The 20,798-nt window shown below is 28.7% G+C and overlaps 1 protein-coding gene across 3 annotated transcripts in view; it reads left to right on the forward strand.

The window, feature by feature from the left end:
* The window catches only part of LOC145259769 (chitin synthase chs-2-like), a 298,156-nt gene that overhangs the window by 167,558 nt on the left and 109,800 nt on the right, over window positions 1-20,798 (forward strand). For all 3 annotated transcript variants that reach the window (XR_013864204.1, XM_080117512.1, XM_080117511.1), the window contains exon 16: window positions 6,614-6,763. Coding sequence is in view for 2 of the 3 variants with exons in the window: in XM_080117512.1 (XP_079973638.1) it covers window positions 6,614-6,763 (150 nt within the window). In the remaining variant the exon portion in view is untranslated. The remainder of the gene's footprint in view (window positions 1-6,613; window positions 6,764-20,798) is intronic.

Raw genomic sequence — 20,798 nt, forward strand, 5'->3', positions numbered from 1 at the left:
CTTTTATTATATTTTTTTACTTTTATTATATTTTTTACTTTTATTATATTTTTTATTTTTATTATTTTTTTTTACTTTTATTATATTTTTTTACTTTTATTATATTTTTTTACTTTTATCATATTTTTTACTTTTATTATATTTTTTACTTTTATTATATTTTTTATTTTTATTATTTTTTTTACTTTTATTATATTTTTTTACTTTTATTATATTTTTTTACTTTTATTATATTTTTTTACTTTTATTACATTTTTTTACTTTTATTATATTTTTTTACTTTTATTATAATTTTTACTTTTATTATATTTTTTTACTTTTATTATATTTTATACTTTTATTATATTTTTTTACTTTTATCATATTTTTTACTTTTATTATATTTTTTACTTTTATTATATTTTTTATTTTTATTATTTTTTTTACTTTTATTATATTTTTTTACTTTTATTATATTTTTTTACTTTTATTATATTTTTTTACTTTTATTATATTTTTTTACTTTTATTATATTTTTTTACTTTTATTATATTTTTTACTTTTATTATATTTTTTATTTTTATTATTTTTTAAACTTTTATTATATTTTTTTACTTTTATTATATTATTTTACTTTTATTATATTTTTACTTTTATTATATTTTTTACTTTTATTATATTTTTTACTTTTATTATATTTTTTATTTTTATTATTTTTTTACTTTTATTATATTTTATACTTTTATTATTTCTTTTTACTTTTATTATATTTTTTAACTTTTACTATATTTTTTTTACTTTTATTATATTTTTTACTTTTATTATATTTTTTTTACTTTTATTATATTATTTTACTTTTATTATATTTTTTACTTTTATTATATTTTTTATTTTTATTATTTTTTACTTTTATTATATTTTTTACTTTTATTATATTTTTTTATTTTTATTATATTTTTTTACTTTTATTATATTTTTTTTAACTTTTATTATTTTTTTACTTTTATTATATTTTTTATTTTTATTATTTTTTTACTTTTATTATATTTTATACTTTTATTATTTTTTTTACTTTTATAATATTTTTTAACTTTTATTATATTTTTTTACTTTTATTATTTTTTTTTACTTTTATTATATTTTTTTACTTTTATTATATTTTTACTTTTATTATATTTTTTTACTTTTATTATATTTTCATACTTTTATTATATTTTTTTACTTTTATCATATTTTTTACTTTTATTATATTTTTTACTTTTATTATGTTTTTTATTTTTATTATTTTTTTACTTTTATTATATTTTCTACTTTTATTATATTTTTTTACTTTTATTATATTTTTTTACTTTTATTATATTTTTTTACTTTTATTATATTTTGTTACTTTTATTATATTTTTTTATATTATTATATTTTTTTACTTTTATTATATTTTTAACTTTTATTATATTTTTTTATTTTTATTATATTTTTTTACTTTTATTATATTTTTTTACTTTTATTATATTTTTTTACTTTTATTATATTTTTTACTTTTATCATATTTTTTACTTTTATTATATTTTTTTACTTTTATTATATTTTGTTACTTTTATTATATTTTTTACTTTTATCATTTTTTACTTTTATTATATTTTTTACTTTTATTATATTTGTTTTACTTTTATCATATTTTTTACTTTTATTGTATTTTTTACTTTTATTATATTTTTTTACTTTTATTATATTTTTTACTTTTATTATATTTTTTACTTTTATTATATTTTTTACTTTTATTATATTTTTTACTTTTATTATATTTTTTACTTTTATTATATTTTTTTTACTTTTATTATATGTTTTTACTTTTATTATATTTTTTTACTTTTATTATATTTTTTTTAACTTTTATTATATTTTTTTTAACTTTTATTATATTTTTTTACTTTTATTATATTTTTTTTTACTTTTATTATATTTTATACTTTTATTATATTTTTTTACTTTTATTATATTTTTTTACTTTTATTATATTTTTTACTTTTATTATATTTTTTACTTTTATTATATTTTATACTTTTATTATATTTTTTTTACTTTTATTATATGTTTTTACTTTTATTATATTTTTTTACTTTTATTATATTTTTTTAAACTTTTATTATATTTTTTTTAACTTTTATTATATTTTTTTACTTTTATTATATTTTTTTTTACTTTTATTATATTTTATACTTTTATTATATTTTTTTACTTTTATTATATTTTTTACTTTTATTATATTTTTTACTTTTATTATATTTTTTTTACTTTTATCATTTTTTTACTTTTATTATATTTTTTACTTTTATTATATTTTTTTACTTTTATTATATTTTTTACTTTTATTATATTTTTTACTTTTATTATTTGTTTTACTTTTATTATATTTTTTACTTTTATTATATTTTTTTTACTTTTATTATATGTTTTTACTTTTATTATTTTTTTTACTTTTATTATATTTTTTACTTTTATCATATTTTTTACTTTTATTATATTTTTTACTTTTATTACATTTTTTTACTTTTATTATATTTTTTTACTTTTATTATATTTTTTTTACTTTTATTATATTTTTTACTTTTATTATATTTTTTACTTTTATTATATTTTTTTTACTTTTATCATATTTTTTACTTTTATTATATTTTTTACTTTTATTATATTTTTTTACTTTTATTATATTTTTTTACTTTTATTATATTTTTTTTACTTTTAATTTATTTTTTTACTTTTATTATATTTTTTACTTTTATTATATTTTTTACTTTTATTATATTTTTTACTTTTATTATATTTTTTTTACTTTTATTATATGTTTTTACTTTTATTATATTTTTTACTTTTATTATATTTTTTACTTTTATTATATGTTTTACTGTTATTATATTTTTTTTACTTTTATTATATTTTTTACTTTTATTATATTTTGTTACTTTTATTATATTTTTTACTCTTAATCTTCTAAAAGGAGGCACAGTACCAGTTGGATATAACGTGTTACTATTTGGGACCAAATTTGCATGGATACTACAGATGTCTGTTCACATTACATTTAAATTTCTGCATTTCGGTACAGTCAGAGAAGCAGGAGACTGGGAGGGAATTCTAAAGTCTTGCTGTTCGAGGGAAGAAATTATTAAAGTAGAAGGCTTCCGGCATCTACAATGTAGAGATGGGATTTATTTGCTTATCAGATTAGTTGCGGGTATTTACATCGAGAAGGCACAAATGTTACTAGTTCGTTAGAGCACATTCCATTAAAGTACTGATAAAAAAGGTGCAGAGATGTAACATTGCTGCGATGAGACAGAGGTTAGAGCTTGGCTGATAGTGTGGGACTTATTGGGTTGGAGACGTTTTTGGACTGAGAGAGAGAGAGAGAAAGAGAGAGAGAGAGAGAGAAAAAGAGAGAGAGAGAGAGACTAGTAGCTGCATCAGGAATACTCTCAGTTGTGAGTAGTTTTCTAGCGCAGTTGAGAGAGACCACCTTCTTTGCAGCAGCCTTGGCAATGTCTTCAATGTATTTGTTTAAATTCATGTTGCCTGTGAATGTTAAGCCAAGGAGTTTGAATCAAAACGTAGATTCCACGAACAAAGCTTCTTTCTTAGAACTGCATGCCTGTAGAACTCTACTAATGTACGATGTTCTTCTGGATCCCGTTCTAATGGTATTACGGGTTGCTACCTCATTGGGGGACTTTTACTCTCTGCAGGGAGGCAGTCGGCATAGAGAGGAACAAAGGATTGCTATACTAATGTCAGATGTTCTTCTGTGAATGAAATGATCTGTACAAATGTAGTAAAGTCTTTGATTTGAAAATAGATTTACTAGTAGTTTAAATATTTCATTTTATAATTAGTACTAGCAATAGCAAGTTAAGTTTTAAACAAAAAACAATTTCGGCATTGGAAAATAGGCACAAATTTTTCCAATTCTGATGCGCAAAAAGGTTTTGATTTTTCCAATTCTTACTAATCATACCAACACTTAATATCTACGTCATACCTACGCAGATTCCATGAACAAAGCTTCTTTCTTAGAACTGCACGCCTGTGGAACTCTGTTCCGTCTGCCTGCTTCCGTCCTGACTACAACTTGGATGTCTTCAAGTCCAACGTAAACAAATTCCTGATGAACCACCCCCTTAAGTAGACACTTTAAATATCCACACTAACGTACTGTACTTACAATAACTCTTATTCCCGAGTGGCTTCCGGGCCTTTATAAGTGGTGACCACCTTGTAAAAAAAAAAAGAGAGCTATCAGGTTTCTTGTAATTGTTAAAGGAAAGAAGATTAAAGCATGAGGAAAGACTTGATTATATTGTATTCAACTTATAGACAAATCCTGCGATGTGTAACTACTCTTAAGGCTTCATGAAGTCCAACAAAAGAAAGGAATTATATTATTATTTATATTTTTTATTGGAATCCTTTGAGATGAGTAATTTGTTTATTTTATTTGTTTTTGTGGTCTGTTATCATAATCTTCATAGTTGTTGCTGTTTTACCACGTTTCAGCCAACTCATACTCTGGTCTTCAATAGTTGGATTTTACTGTGGTTTGCTTGACCTCCGTGACCCAGTGCGCAATGGATAGGGGCAGGTGAGCATTGTCTGAAGATAGCAGTTTCAATTCTACACAAAGCAGGCCAGAGGTTTAGTTGGCCAAAACGGGGTGAGACAACAACAACTATGGAAGGCAGTAATTACTGGGGATACAGTTATAAGACTCCGCATTCCTATCCTGTCATTGTTAATCACCTGAAGAAGCCCACCAGAGGATTAGTTGGCTGAAATGTGGTGAAAAAAACAACAATTATGAAGATGAGGATAACAGTCCACAAATAATATAAAGAAAAAAGAAAAAATAAAAAAAATTTACATCTTTGGGTGCCGTTGACCTTGGATCAGTAAGTGAAAATGACCGTCGGTTTTAGTCAGATCTAGTCAGGGTGAGACAAAAATTTATCACCTCTTCCTCTGATCAGCTTCAGTGGAGAGCCGTTCTTATCATATAAAAATGATAAAAAATAGAATAGCAAAAGAAATAACTCTATCATAAAGAAAAGAAAATTATCCAATTACTAGCTGGTAGCCCAGTGTTGCCCAGTCGTACAAGACGCTTAAACATGATATTTTAATTTATGAAGATTGCATATGTATTAATATAGAATCAATCCTCTATTAAATATATAATATGAGGAATAATTTGCCCGGTGGACTAATTTGAAAAAAAAAAAAAAAAAAAATAATGATAATGTCGTTCATCAAATTTCGTCTGTGTTTGTTTACAGTATCACGTCAGCTGATATTTGGGCTTGACAATGAATGACCTAGAAAAGTCAATTTTGATTAATGTTTAGTTTTAAAATATGTAAATAAAGAAATGATTTGCAGTGATTTTAAATGGTATCTCTTCTTCTATCGCAAATTGAACTTATTAATAAGAAAAAATAAAAATAAAATGTTGAGGTACACCCGGTCTTAAACAGGGGATCATTCGATCAGTAGTCGAATGCTTTACAACTAAGCTATATATCCAGATTATAATAAATCTGATATTTTTTTATAAAAATGATTTCATGGGGTTTTTTCGCTTCCTTGGCCGGTGTAACGTCAAATGTTTCCTTGTAAAAGTTATTCTTTTTTATCTATATGAGAGAAAAGCTATTTGGATCGGATTTTTTGGATTTTCGATACTTATCGGATGAATTTCTGTGCAACACCTATCTATGAACACTGCCAGACATATAAATTAGCTTTGTGTGAAATTTGCAAAAGATGGACTCATCTGTTTTAGAACATATGAGGAAGGAAGGAACACACACACACACGCACACACACACACACACACACACACACACACACACACACACACACACACACACACACACACACGCACGCAAAAAAAAAGTGACTTTTATATAATAGTAGAGATAGAGATAATATTTAATGTAGTTGACCCAAACAAAAACTGGCAGTATCAATTCAATCAGAGAAGTTTTGAATTGTAAACAATTCTAGTAATCCAATCAGGATCAACAAAGCATAGTCCCCTTCTTCTTGTATCAAGACGAAAAGCTATGTTTGTAAAATTTGAAGAGATTCAATACAGTTTACACAGCGATTCTAGTACCTGACTGGTTTGTTCTTATTACCCCTGGCTATAAATATAATCGTCCAAATCTTTGTAATTACGGCCAGTAACATTTTGTCAAAATTATTACAACACTCCTCATCTTCATTCCTCTCTCTCAAAGGATAAGTAGATTAGTAATACTTAGTCATGCAATAGTTCTTCCTACAAATCTCTAAATCTGAGGAAAGAGTTAGTTTAGAGTTAAGCATTTAGGAAAGAGAATTCTTGGAGAGAGAAGAATGGAATATATCCTGTTTTTGATTTTTTTTGAGATGACGATTGATTAATCGGGTTATTTTGATTCTTCCGACTTCAAAAGAATTCCAGGTAAAAAAAAAAGTGGTTGTCCCACTTACATTCCAATTGCAAATAAAATAAAATAAAATAAAATAAAACAGAAAACAAAAAACAAAAAACAACAAAAAAACAGATTTGATGACGAACGTTTCTTTAAATCTTTTATAGATGCATCAAACCAAATGATCTCCATCGACCAGATGTGTTCAATGAAGAGAAAGTCAAGGAACAGCTTATTTACTCAGGAGTGGCAGAAGCGGCCAAAATACGAAAACTTGGATTTCCATATCGCTTAACATTCAGAGAATTCATTAACAGGTCAGTAAAAAACAGATTTCTTTTTACATACATAAAGGTTTTCTGCTTATCTTTGTATTAATATTAACTTGTACTTATGCAGAATAAGAACCATACTATTGTCGGAATCTTCCGAACAATTTCCGTAAAATGACGAATGTTGCTGAAACGCTGACTCAATGAATTAGCAAAAGCCAACATCACTTTTGAAAACATTTAATTGCTATCATTGTTTATTATTTATATGTATAAGCCTGACGATTTCTCACGAGAATGAAATGCGGAATATTCTGTGTAGCTTAATTGCCATATATATTTTTATAACTTACTATATATATATATATATATATATATATATATATATATATATATATATATGAGAGAGAGAGAGAGAGAGAGAGAGAAAAGGAACTAAGTTAAATACATGTCCATCAACGTTTCGTCTTTATTGTAAGACTTCTGCATGAATGAATTTTTTCTTCAATTCATTCATCCAGAAGAAGTCTTACAATAAAGTTGAAACATTGATGGACATATAACTTGGTTTGCCCCTTTTTTTCTCTCTGTCTCGTCAGATTACTATTTACATTATTCGCATTATATATATATATGTATGTTTCACGTGAAAATCACCCTTTTCTTCACCCTATTCCCCCCTGCTTCACTATTTGTTACCAAGTAAGAACTGTGACTTGTAGTTTCATTAAATACTTTTGCAAGCAAAATCCGATCCCGCATTTTGCTAAATCCTACCCTCTGATGAGAAGGGAAGTATTTCTTCGAAACTCGGCGGATTAAGTACTATCTACTTATTTTGTGCTTCCTTTTTTAAAATGAAATATGTTTTAACTCTTTTTCAAAGTGTTTTTTTTAACATGTTTAATTAACTACTTGTTCTTATATATATATATATATATATATATATATATATATATATATATATATATATATATATATATATATATATATATACTTGTTTATTGTTATATAAACATGCTCACATCCCGCTGCTACAAACAGCCACTTGTTTCAATCAAACAACAGATATCATCAGGCAGCGACTTGACTATTCAAATGTTCATTGAATAATCACAAACTTATTCAATGAACATTTGAATAGTCAAGTCGCTGCCTGATGATATCTGTTGTTTGATTGAAACAAGTGGCTGTTTGTAGCAGCGGGATGTGAGCATGTTTATATAACAATAAACAAGTATTATCAGCTCTTTTTATTGAGCACTATCTAACAACCTCGTTGAATTCACTAGTCCATTACTTTTGAATAAAAAAAAAAACCGAGTATATATATATATATATATATATATATATGCATATATACATATATATATCTCTATCTATCTATCTATATATATATATATCTATATCTATCTATCTATCTATCCATCTATATATATATATATATATATATATATATATATATATATATTAGTGTTGGAACGATTAAGTTGAGTCAGAATCAGGAATCGGAAAAATAGAAACGTTTTGGGTTATCGGAATTGGTATTATTAGCATTGGGAAAATTTGTGCATATTTTCCGATACTAAAAATGATTCCTTTAATTATCTTTTTTATTTAATTTTGTATAAAACAAAATCTTTCACTGCTGGTAATGATAATGAAATAATAAATCTATAGATCACACCCACCGCCCACTCAAGTGTGTTTTTATGCTTGAGAAAATATATGTACATTTAACGTGTATTTTTACGGCAATCAGGAAAAATAAAAAAAAATAGAAAAAAGGAAAAATAACAACTTTTTGGTTAAATATTAGGAGAGTTATAAAGAATCAAAATCAGAATCAAAAATTTAGTAAGGAATTAGTAATTGTATCAAAAATGGGGAAAATATTGGAATCGTCCCATCACTAATATATATTATTTCATCTATTTTCTTTATCTATGCCCCCTAAAAAAATGTAATTAATTTTTAAATATATTTTATTTGCATGTGCTAAATAATATTATTTCGAATTAGATCTAATATTTGCTAATGACTTTTCCTCTGAGGAGATGACCTAACGTCGAAAATCCATGGGTTAAGGAAAAAAATCTGAACTGTACTTTTATTCAATCAATAAATTTCTGTTCTGAAAAATGATGTTTTTCTGAATAAAATTTAAACAAAAAAACGATATATATATATATATATATATATATATATATATATAAAAATAAACTTTTTATTCATATATGATTAGTTTCATATGATGCGGTTTCAATTCATGCTAGATCCAGTAAAATCATAGCTTAACTATAATAATATTTTGCTCTGATGAAAAGAATGCATTCTTTGGAACTCCATGGATTAAGGAATTCTTAATATTTCTTCTTGAGTATCCTGTCAAACAATAAATTCTTGTAAATTATAATTTGCAGTCTTTAATTGTGTTCTTTTATATATATATATATATATATATATATATATATATATATATATATATATATATATATATATATATATATATATATCTTCTTTATGGATCTGAGTCATAGACTCCATACAGACATCACATTAATCAGCTGGACGTTTTCCACAAAAGTTGTCTACGCTCCATATGTGGTCTTAGCCTCCGCGACAAGGTATCAAATGCCGAATTATTCACAAAATGCAAAATATCTGGCATTGAATTATTCCTTATTCAATCGCAATTGCGATGGGCTGGTCATGTATTGAGGATGCCCGATGACATAATTCCAAAAATTGCGATGTACAGTCAATTTGAGGGTGGTAAATGAATTGTCGGACGTCCTTAGCTTAGGTACAAGGACAAGTTGAAGAGTAACTTGTCTGCAGTGAACATACCATACACGAGTCTTGAAGATGAGGTGAATGACCGAAAAGGATGGAGATTAAGGTGTTTTGAAGGTCTCCAGATGTTTCAATCTGAAAGCTTAAGGCAACTGAAAGAAAATAGTAAGAGCAAAACGACTACCAGCCGAACCAATATCTGCAGCATTAAATCCACATTCATGTTCTATTTGTGGCCTTGTCTGCAAGTCCCTTGCTGGACTAAAAAGTCATCAGAGGCAAAAGCATAAATGAGTTTTAGAAATATTGGTTGTCTGAACCTCATACGTTGAAATCGACGGGAGAGTCCATCATATATATATATATATATATATATATATATATATATATATATATATATATATATATATATATATATATATATATATATATATATATATAAAAGAAATTCCACAGCCAAACAACGTCGCAGAACACAAGAGTCATAACAGTCAACGAACCGAAAGTCCAAGACTCGATTTTTAGTTCGTTGACTGTCATGGCTATTGTAGGCTGCGACGTTGTTTGGCTGTGGAATTTACATTCTTAAAATCATTGACTTGAAAAGAAATAAAAAAGAAAAATATCCAGACTAATTTTTTATTTGCTATTAGTTGTTTGTTATTCAAAAAATAAATCTTTATTCATAAAATTTACCTTACAATGAATATTTTTTACTTGATTTAAATTTTAATTTTCTTAAAGTTTCGTAAAAATCATTCAATAATTATCGATTGCATTTTCTTTGTAACCACAAAAGTTCAAAGAGAATATTGTTTCCATTTTTCAATGAATTTTTCATTGAATTATCACTGTAATAACAGAAATTATATATTTTTTACTGAAAAAATTGGCCAGCGTTTATGTAAAAAAAAAAAAGAAGTCACAAAACTTTCTTTTACTTTTGGCATTTTATGAAAATTGCTCAGAGAATTCTGACGATAGCAAGATTCTGATTCTTCATAAGTACCATAGCATTATCAGACAAGATTTTCTATGACTACAAGATGTTCAAGACAAACTTGGTAATTTTGGTAGTTTTTCCTCTCAGAACCACTTGAAGTATTGAATATCAGAAAAGGGCATTGGTTAGTTGTTTCTGAGTTGTATTAATGAATTTAAGAGCTGGCAAACATGGACGACTAGAAATATTAGACAGGTTGGCTGATGTTGGGATGATGAATACCAGATTTTTAAAATTCAGAAATCTTACTCATTGGTTTTTTCTTACGTGCGTTTAGAATATGCAGCCCCAATATCTTAATGATGAAATTGAATACATTACAAATGTTTTAAAAAAACTACAGTACCCATCCTATTTCATTTCTTATGCAAAGAAAAAAGCTACGAAAATACACTATAAGATAACACACACAGAAAAATAAAACAAATACTTCACTATTAAACAGCCATCTTTTCATTCCCACCCACGCTAAAAATACAAAAATCTACGACACTCTTAATAGACTTGGTTTTCACTTGATACAAACAACTTCCACAACAATAAAACAGACATTAAAAACTACCAAGCATTTTCCCAAAACCCTCACATCCGACGCCGGTATATATTCCATCCCATGTAACAACTGTCAACAAGCGTACATAGGTGAAACACAACGAAAATTGAAATTAAGACTTTACGAACACAGAAAAAATATAAGGAATGGTAACGCTCTAAATGCACTCTTTTGCCATTGTGCAGAACACGATCACTCATTTAATTTAGATCATGCGAAAATTATTAAATACGTGATAGATAGAGCTAAAAGAAGACTTTTAGAATCAGCACTAATATTAAATACTAATACTATTACGCAAAGAAAAGGCTTCTACCATTTAACCCCTAGCATAGGGAAAATAATAATCAAAGAAAAAAATATCAAAACAGATCCTGGCTAACCGTTTTTCCTTAAATATTTCAAGAAAATGAATAAGTTTACAGAAAAAAAATGTACATATTTATTTAACGCATTTTTAAAAGTGTATATATAGACATTGAACAACCCAACCTTCCCATACACACACATATGTTTGTCCTTCCCGACATGGGTAGGATTCTAACACTGTTTCCTTTTCATTTGCGTATGGTCTATGATAGTTTTCTTTTTTTGCATTTTTTTCTTTTAATATCCTGAAGATGTCCTCTGCAATAGGGACGAAACGTTGATCATTTCATAAATTCATTCGGGTTTTCTTTTTTCAAAACAATATATATATATATATATATATATATATATATTTATATATATATATATATATATATATATATATATATATATATATACACACACGCATGCGTGTGTTTGTGCTTATCACCCCATATTGATTAGAGATTATTATTTCTTATGTCCTATTAATCAATTTGTGTCAAAAAGTAGAAAAGAATCTTTAAAAATTCATATTTCACAAAATAATATGATTACAAAATTAACGTTACTAAAATGTTTTTCTCTTTATTCACTCATATTTTTTTTTACTCCTGTGCAACACCGCCTAGGTACAGCTAGTATTTTTCTATAAAACCAAAGTTTTCTTAGATGATTCAGTCATTGAGAAGTGTCTCGTTTATGTCTGGTCATGAACGTAGTTGTTACCTGGAGATTAGCAATTAGCAATTATTTCACTTGTCAAGGCCTGTTTAGCTTGGCGTCGTCTACCAATTGCAGAGTCGATTGTCTTTTTACTGGTGTCGGTCGCCATTGTACAGTAGATAGGCGTTTACTTTTGTCGTTTTTGTCCTCCGATTGTCTCGGCCAGTCTACTCTAATACCCGGTTTGCAGAGTCAGTGTCTCTTAAAAAAGCTGTGAAAATTACCATTAACAAACTTACACACCTATCCGTGGAATTTAAGTAATTTATTTGATTCGACTGGGAATCGTTTTCGGGGTTGCAACTTAATTGTAAAAGTCAGCACAAAGAAAAGTTCACATTCATTGTTTATTTTTTAATTGCGTTTTTTTTTGGGGGGGGGTTAATGGTAAGAATAATCAAATATGAAAAAGATAAACACAAAAAAAAAAAAAATAATCAATCCTGAAATTGTCTCTCACAATTAAGTATCCAGTTCATATTGCATTGAAACCAAATTCAGAGTATTAACTACATATTGTGTATATACAGGGTGTCCGTAAAATTACTATACAGTCTTACAAGTTACTATACAGACACCCTGTAATATATTAACTATTAATACAAATATAATACAATAAAACAATAAGACTGTATAGTAACTTTACGGACACCCTGTATATTAAAGTATCCTAATGTTCACGTCAATTTAAAAAATTAACTTCAAAACGAGAAGACAAAAAGAAACTCTGCACAATGGAAAATTGTTATTTAAATGTAACTTTAGAACATTAATGCAACACAAATACAACAGACGCACAATGAACTAGTTAATATTTAGTAGCATAGCCCTTCTGCAATTTGACAGCCTGCAATCTTTTGGCCATTCCTTGAATTAGTCTGTGGCAATACTCTGGTGAAAAGTCATTCCACTTCTCTTTAATTTTTGTCCAAAGTTCTTCCAGATTTGAAAATTTATCATTGCATAGCTGTTGCTTGATGTAATGCCATACGTTTTTGATAGGATTGAGGTCTGGAGATTGTGCAGGCCAATCCAAACACGAAATAACATGCCCTTCAAGAAACCTCTAGACATTGCCATCTGTGTGAATGGGAGAATTATTCTGCATGATTATGGTATTATCATTCCAATTCCGGCCAAAATAGAGCAGAAAATGTTTAGTCAACATATTGATGTACTTGGTCGAAGTAATTTGACCCTGCAAGCGAACTATAAGCCCTGGACCATTAGCAATAATAACGCCCCACACCAAAACTAAATCTCCAACACCTTGCAGCATTGAAACTGTGCATGTAGGTAGGATTAAATTCTTTGTCCTTCCTTCGACGGACGTATTGCCTACCATCACTGCCTAACTTATTGCTTTTGTCACTAAAAATCACTTTTGACCAACATGAAGATTCATGATCTTCATTACATTTGATGAAGTTCAGATGCCACTTTCTGTTCTTTACAGAAATTATTAGCTTGCGTCTTGCAATACAGCTTCACAAATTAAATTCCTTGAATCTGTTCTTAAATGTAGAAAGAGAGCACTTTTTAAAAAGATTACACTGTTGTTGAATTTGGGGAGCTATTTCATATCTATTTCTGAAGCTGCGGATAGCATTGTCTTTCCTGTATGAGGTAACTCGAGGGCAATCAGATTTAGGGACATCATGAACAATGTGGTCATTCCTAACGTTTTCTCATTACATTTCAATCTGCGGCCTATTTCTCGATTGGATAAACCAGGAAGGTGGAGATTAATGAGCCCCTGATGATTACTAAGAGAAATTCGAGGTATATAGACTAAATGTTATTTTGTATAACCTGGAACAACAAAAATTACGATTAGAGATGCTACGCTGCCTAAAAGGTGAATATTATTTGCTGGTTTTAAGCTTATTTGTTTTGGGGGAGTTTCTTTTTGCCATCTCGATTTGAAGTTAATGTTTTTTCAATTGATGTAAACACTAGAATATTTCAATTAAAAGTCAAATATGAACAGGTAAAATTTTAGAGTGATACAAAGCGAATCCAATGAGGTATAGGTTATTTAAGCAGTTACATTCAAGTTAGTTTTAATTTGCGGTTTTTGAAAGAATGACAAGTTTACAATTTCTTTTTGGCGCCACTCTCTCTCTCTGTCTCTGTCTCACTCTCACTCTCTCTCTCTCTCTCTCTCTCTCTCTCTCTCTCTATATATATATATATATATATATATATATATATATATAAGTGAACGTGTCTGTGTGCCTGTCTGTCTGTTTCTCTGTCTGTGTATCTGTGTACATTTCCCTACGGAATAACTCTGCCAATTTTTAGTCTACAGACTCGAAATTTGATATACATCATACTGAGATTTGAGAAAATCTATGTGATCGGGTTTTGGCCAGAAATTTGGCTGTTAAGAGGTCAAAGTTCAACGATTTGACCTTTGAGAACTCTACCAAACTCCTCCGACAATTTTGGGTCTAAACACTTGAAGTTTTAGATATAGGTTCATTGGACATGAATCTAACTTAATAACTTGATTTGAGCCCAAAACAATAAATTTTAAGGGGTCATAATAGGGGTCAAAGTAAAAAAATTGACTGTTTTTTTTTTTTTTTTTTGCTCAACATACACCTCCAAATACCCGGGAAACGCCGCGCACCCATGCTAGTATATATATATATATATATAAGAGGTGATTCACCAAAAGAAATAAAATACGCTTGGGCATGATTAGAAATTCCGAAAATTGGAAGAGAAGCTGCAAATACCTTAAAGTTAGCTTACATTACGCCATTTTGAATTTAGAAATAAAGTTACCTTCATATTCGTATTGGCAAATTCCATTAATTTAGGTTTATCTTGTATGTTCTATTTATTAATTAGTAAATTTATTATCTATAATTAATATATCCAAATTTATCTAAATAACATCAATGATTATAAACTGTATTCGTCAGTTTCGTATATGTAAACACATGTTTACATATACGAAACTGACCCCCCCCCCCCAAAAAAAACTTATTTTCAATTTCCAGTTGTATTAAATTATTTATTTGTCTGAATTTAAAACTATACATAATTAAGTTCTTATTACTGTTATAATTAAACGTATTATTATATAAATTATAATTCTTTGTGTTTCTTAATTCTAAAACTATAATTTTATTTAGTTGAAATTCATAAATTCGCTATATAATTCGTTAACATAATTGTTTACCTTCAGTAAAAAATATTAATGATTTGATTTTTAATTTCAAGCATAACAGAGTTATTGCCCTTTGAACAAAAACTCAACTATATCATCTCTGGTGTTTTTTATCATTCTTTCTTTTATATTACCTTATTCCTTCAACTTTCTATTTTCCTATTAATACAGTTCCAATGCGATTCATTTTATCTTTTCATTAATTAATTCAATGTATACTATAAATTAATTAACTTATGCGTTGAATATAAAATGTTGGTGTATACAATATTATATACTAGCGGGGGTACCCGGCGTTGCCCAGGGTTTAGAGGTGTGTGTGTATGTTTAGGGGGGGGTTAAAATAAAGAATAAGCGAAGTAATAATCTTGTTTAAATATAAAAAAAACGATGTTAAACTTCTTAAAAAACTCGGACCCCCCCCAAAAAAAAACCCCAGTGAACAAACGTCAAACCTGTTTAAAAAAGAAATCAGAAAAACAAAAAGCAAAAAGAGGTAAAAAATGATGAACGTGTTCGGAAAAACAAAAACAAAAAACACAGCGAAAAGCGAAAAAAAAAAAGTTTTTGTTAAGTCCATGGTGCGTTTCACCCACTAGAAAGCATAGAAAGAAAAGGAACGTTAAAATTCCATTCCAGTTTTTTTAAGCAACTACAAAACGAAATAAAACGGAAATGATGTTTTAAATTGTAATTTTATAAAAAATAAGAAATGGAAAGAATGTTTTTTATTGTAAAAATGTTGGAGAAAAAATGGTAATTAAGCAACGTAAAAGTAAGCGTGGGATAAGAATTAATGTTTGTGGGAATGTCGCTATCGGTTAATTCCGTGGTGCGTTTCACCCAATAGGAAGCATAGAACGGAAAGGCACGGTAAAATTTAATTCCAGGTTTTTTAAGCATTTACGAAGTACAGAAAACTGAAACCGGCGTTCCTTCGTAACTGTCCCTTCTGAACGATCCCACAACGGTGTAAGTGGTGTTGGGGGTAGGAGGAATTAGTTAGAGAGAAAAGATATTACTACTTTTATTGATTTTAACCGATTTTAGCAGTGAACTCTCAGCAGAAAAAAATATAGGAATCTACGATTATCGAGGAAGTGGAGAGGTAATATGCATATAACACACCTCAGATATTGTGCTGCAGTTTGTGCATATTACATTTGCATAAAATGTCTTGATTTTTAATCCTATTAAGGTCAAAATCAGACGCGAAAAATAAGTTCATTTTATATATATATATATATATATATATATATATATAAGGATTTATTAGTTTTATTTATTGATAATCTAAATTAAGTTATAATCATCAGATGAATGGTTAATTATAATTTCTATTTGTTATTAAACATATTATAATTTATTTCCTCTTCATATCGAATTATAAATTATTTAGTTACTACACTTTCATTTATTTTACCTCTAATTTATTATTATTATTATTATTATTATTATTATTATTATTATTATTATTATTTTGAAAGTAATACTTTAAAATTCACATTTCATGAATTTTCACTACTTTAACATTCTACAATCAAGTATTAATAAACATTTCTGGAAATAGTTAAGAAGTTAAGTATAATTTTTGTTTAATATTGAATAAATCTTAATTAATAATTAGATTTAAAGGTACTCTAATCACATAATATTATGTTCTTTTAATTAATTAGATGAAAATTTAAATAAAATTTAATTCTTATTCTACTTTTAATTATTTAAGGATTATTAATGTAATTGTGACATAATTTTATATATTCAACTTACCCCCCCCCATTTACCTTTTCTATATTTAAAATTAATTCAAACTCATACTTAATATGTTTAAGTACTGTAATTATAATAACGTTTAGAACATTTCCCTCTTTACACCCACAGTATCATATATTCATTTGATAGTTTTCTTACTATCTGCTACGAAACAGATACTGTCAAGAAGTGTAAGTGTTAACTGAATTAAAGAAATAAATTGTAAAATGGTCAACATCATGCAATTTGGAATATAGACTTTTGTCATTCATTCATTATCTCTCTCTTTCTCTCTCTCTCTCTCTCTCTCTCTCTCTCTATATATATATATATATATATATATATATATGACGAAGGTATTCTGCCATAAAGATTTTACGAATCTTTATTTCAATTACTTTTGGTGATTCTCTGCAGTGATGGTCGCTTCGATTCCTTGTCGCCAATCTGTTGTGTCGTGGAACAACAGTGAAAATAAGAACAATCAAGTCGAGGTTCGGTTAAGGAACAAGTGTATTAACAATAATGTACAAAGATAGGAAAGCGTGTATATCTGCTGGGCACACGGCTAGCAGTTGAAGTGCAGTCACATCTCTCTCACCGGTGTTGGAATTACTAGCGCTATTTATAGTGCTAATCGGTGTAAATTCCTCTGTTCAAGGAAGGCCAGTATAACATTCCGTCAGCCATGACCGAGTAGAAGTCTGAAGTAATTCTTAATTATATTCTTAGTATCACCTGCACTGAGGATTAAAAGCTTGTATCACAACGGATAAGAGTGCTAAGTGATAATCAATTCCAAGAGACAGTCATCTGGCGGTTGAAGGTTCAATCCTCAATGCAGGCGATACTAAGAATACAATTATGAATTAGTTAAGACTTCTATCCGCTCATGAGATTTTTCCCTCAGCTTCAAAATCAACAAAGTCTACACCATCATTGAAACGGCTTTTTCCTTGTTCATTGCAGCATGATGCATGTCCTGTGCAGTTCTAGGAGGTCCACCTTCTCAGGCTTTGCTGTCTCTCTTTTAGGAGTCAATTTATTGCTAATCGCCTGAGGCACCTCTACTGGAGAATACTAACGGCGCTGCTTAGGCATCTTTTGCAGAGTCAGAGTGTTCCTTCTTGGGGTGCTGACTTTCCAATCACACTTTCCGACTCTTGTGTCACATTTCTCGTGATGGGAGAGAAATAAATACCTTCTACTTGCTCATGGCTGGATGAAAGGGAGCATGTTATCCCCATGGATTAAATGAAGAGGTCCATTCACAATTCTGTGCAGATTCGCAAGTTTAATAAAGAGCCCTGCGTTTTATGATATTCACCTGAAGAAGGTTGGAGGTTACATTGGTCGAAACACTGAAACTAACATCCGAATTGAGAACAGTAGTTCGAAAAATGCAAATAATCCAAATTATTAATCCTCTTCTAAAAAGAACAAAAAATATTCTAAACATAAGATCAAATTATTTGTAGTTTCTGTTTTATGACATTTCAACTCTTTTTGGATTAATTGATGGTCAAAGTAATTTTGGCAGGAATCAAAGTAATGGTTAAATGTGCGTGTTTTGATCTGAAATTAATTTCTTTTCAATTTTAAATTTTTTGAAAATCGTCATAATGTTAAGTTTGTAAGCATGCATTCCTTATTTAGTATATAAACTTAAGTGAGTCAGTTTTTCTGCTTCAGACATAAATAGCTTCGGTCCTAAAATGACAATATTTCATTTTAAATAGTCATTTACTTTAGATCAGGTGAATAGGGTGGTTGTTTCAGTACAGCGATATTCTTGTATTATTTGGATTTTTCAGACTATTATTATTTTTGTTGTTATTCTGCGAACGTTTTCAACCGATGTAACTTCTTCAAGTACATTTTTAAAGCTTTTAAATCTTTATGTGAAACTAAGTAACCTATACAGTATTTCAACCCAAAACCTTTATACGTATCGATATTTGATTCAGACTAGCCTGTTTTTCGGGTTTTTTCCCCTTTAACTATGTTATTAATACAGATATTTTTTTATTTCGATCCACTTTATTTTCTGAAAATATTTATTTTAGCTAAGAAAACTGTTAGAGTAAAGACGCTTTTCACTTAGTTACTGAAACAGATTAAAAGGGAGTTATTGTGCATAATTTAATTCATTTCATTATTTTGTCCAGTTTGACATTCTGTATATTTTGACATGAGATTCTTAAATCTGAAGAAGGTCAAAGGTTAAATCAGCTGAAATGCTGTTAATATAACAACCAAGATGAGAATAGTAGCTTATGTATATATATATATATATATATATATATATATATATATATATATATATATATATATATGAGGGGCGTGCAATAAGTAATGCCCCTGACCCACTTTCCATAGCAGTAGAGCAACGAAACTTGGCACAGTTATTAGTCTTTCTCTACATAGGAACCACCCAGAGTTATGCATTTCTCCCATCGTTTGATGCAGCTCTGGAGACCATTATTGTAGAACACCCCAGTTTGGTCCTCCAACCACGATGTGACTTCAGAAATCAAGGCTGCATCATCTGGGAAATGCTTTCCTTTCAAAAGCAACTTCATGGCTGGGAAGAGGTGAAAGTCAGAGGGTGCAAGGTCAGGAGAGTAGGGAGGATGGGGAGGTTTTCATAACCACACGTCTGTACTTCTGATCTGGCGACATGCGAGTTGTGGACCGGAGCGTTGTCCTGCAGAAGGAGGGTACCTTTGCTGATCTTGTCTCGCCTCTTGATTTTGATAGCTTCTCTTAATTTCCTCAAAAGTGAAGCATAATAGGCTCCTGTAATTGTGGTACCCTTTGCTAGAAAATCTGTCATCACTACTCTGTCCTGGTCCCAGAAGACTGTGAGCATGACCTTGCCAGCGGAGGGCTGCATCCTTGCCTTCTTTGGAGGTGGTGAGTCCAAGTGCTTCCACTGCATTGATTGGCCTTTGGTCTCTGGATCATAGTGATGGACCCAGGTTTCATCCTGTGTAATTAATTAGTCTTTTGAAAAAATTTTACTCATCTTCTTGGCACATTTCCAAATTCATTCTCGAGCACTCGACGCGCTCTTGCTTCTGGAATGGTGTGAGCAACCTGGGAATCCATCTGGCAGACACCTTATGCATATGCAAATGGTCATGAATGATAGTTTCCACAGACCCTGTACTAATCTTGACATCTTGGGCTATTTGGCGAATAGTAATGCGCCGATCTTCCAAAATGGCAGCCTCAACTTGACGGACAGATGCCTCATCAATGGCAGAAAGGGGGGGGGCGACCAGATCTGGGAGCTGTTTCCACAGACTTCTGACCATGTTTGAATTCACGATGCCAGCGTTTTACAAGGTCATATGATGGGGCATTATCACCATAAGTTTCTTTCATTTCATCAAAAGCCTCCTGTGGTGTGCGTCCTTTCAAATACAAAAACTGGATCACTGCTCGACATTAAACAGGCTCCATTTCACACCTGACTCAGTTCAAACACCTGTAAAACAGAAACCACAATTAGTTCAGAGCTGTAATTTGCCATATAACCCGTAGAGATATAAATCATTGCACATGCAAATTTCAGCTAGATCAGACAACTGGAAGTGGGCCAGGGGCATTACTTATTGCATGCCCCTCGTGCGTGCATATATATATATATATATATATATATATATATATATATATATATATATATATATATATATATGGGCTACTATTTTCA

Source organism: Euprymna scolopes, chromosome 35 (assembly GCF_053919585.1).
Source record: "Euprymna scolopes isolate OS-2025 chromosome 35, ASM5391958v1, whole genome shotgun sequence".
Lineage (NCBI taxonomy): Eukaryota > Metazoa > Mollusca > Cephalopoda > Sepiida > Sepiolidae > Euprymna > Euprymna scolopes.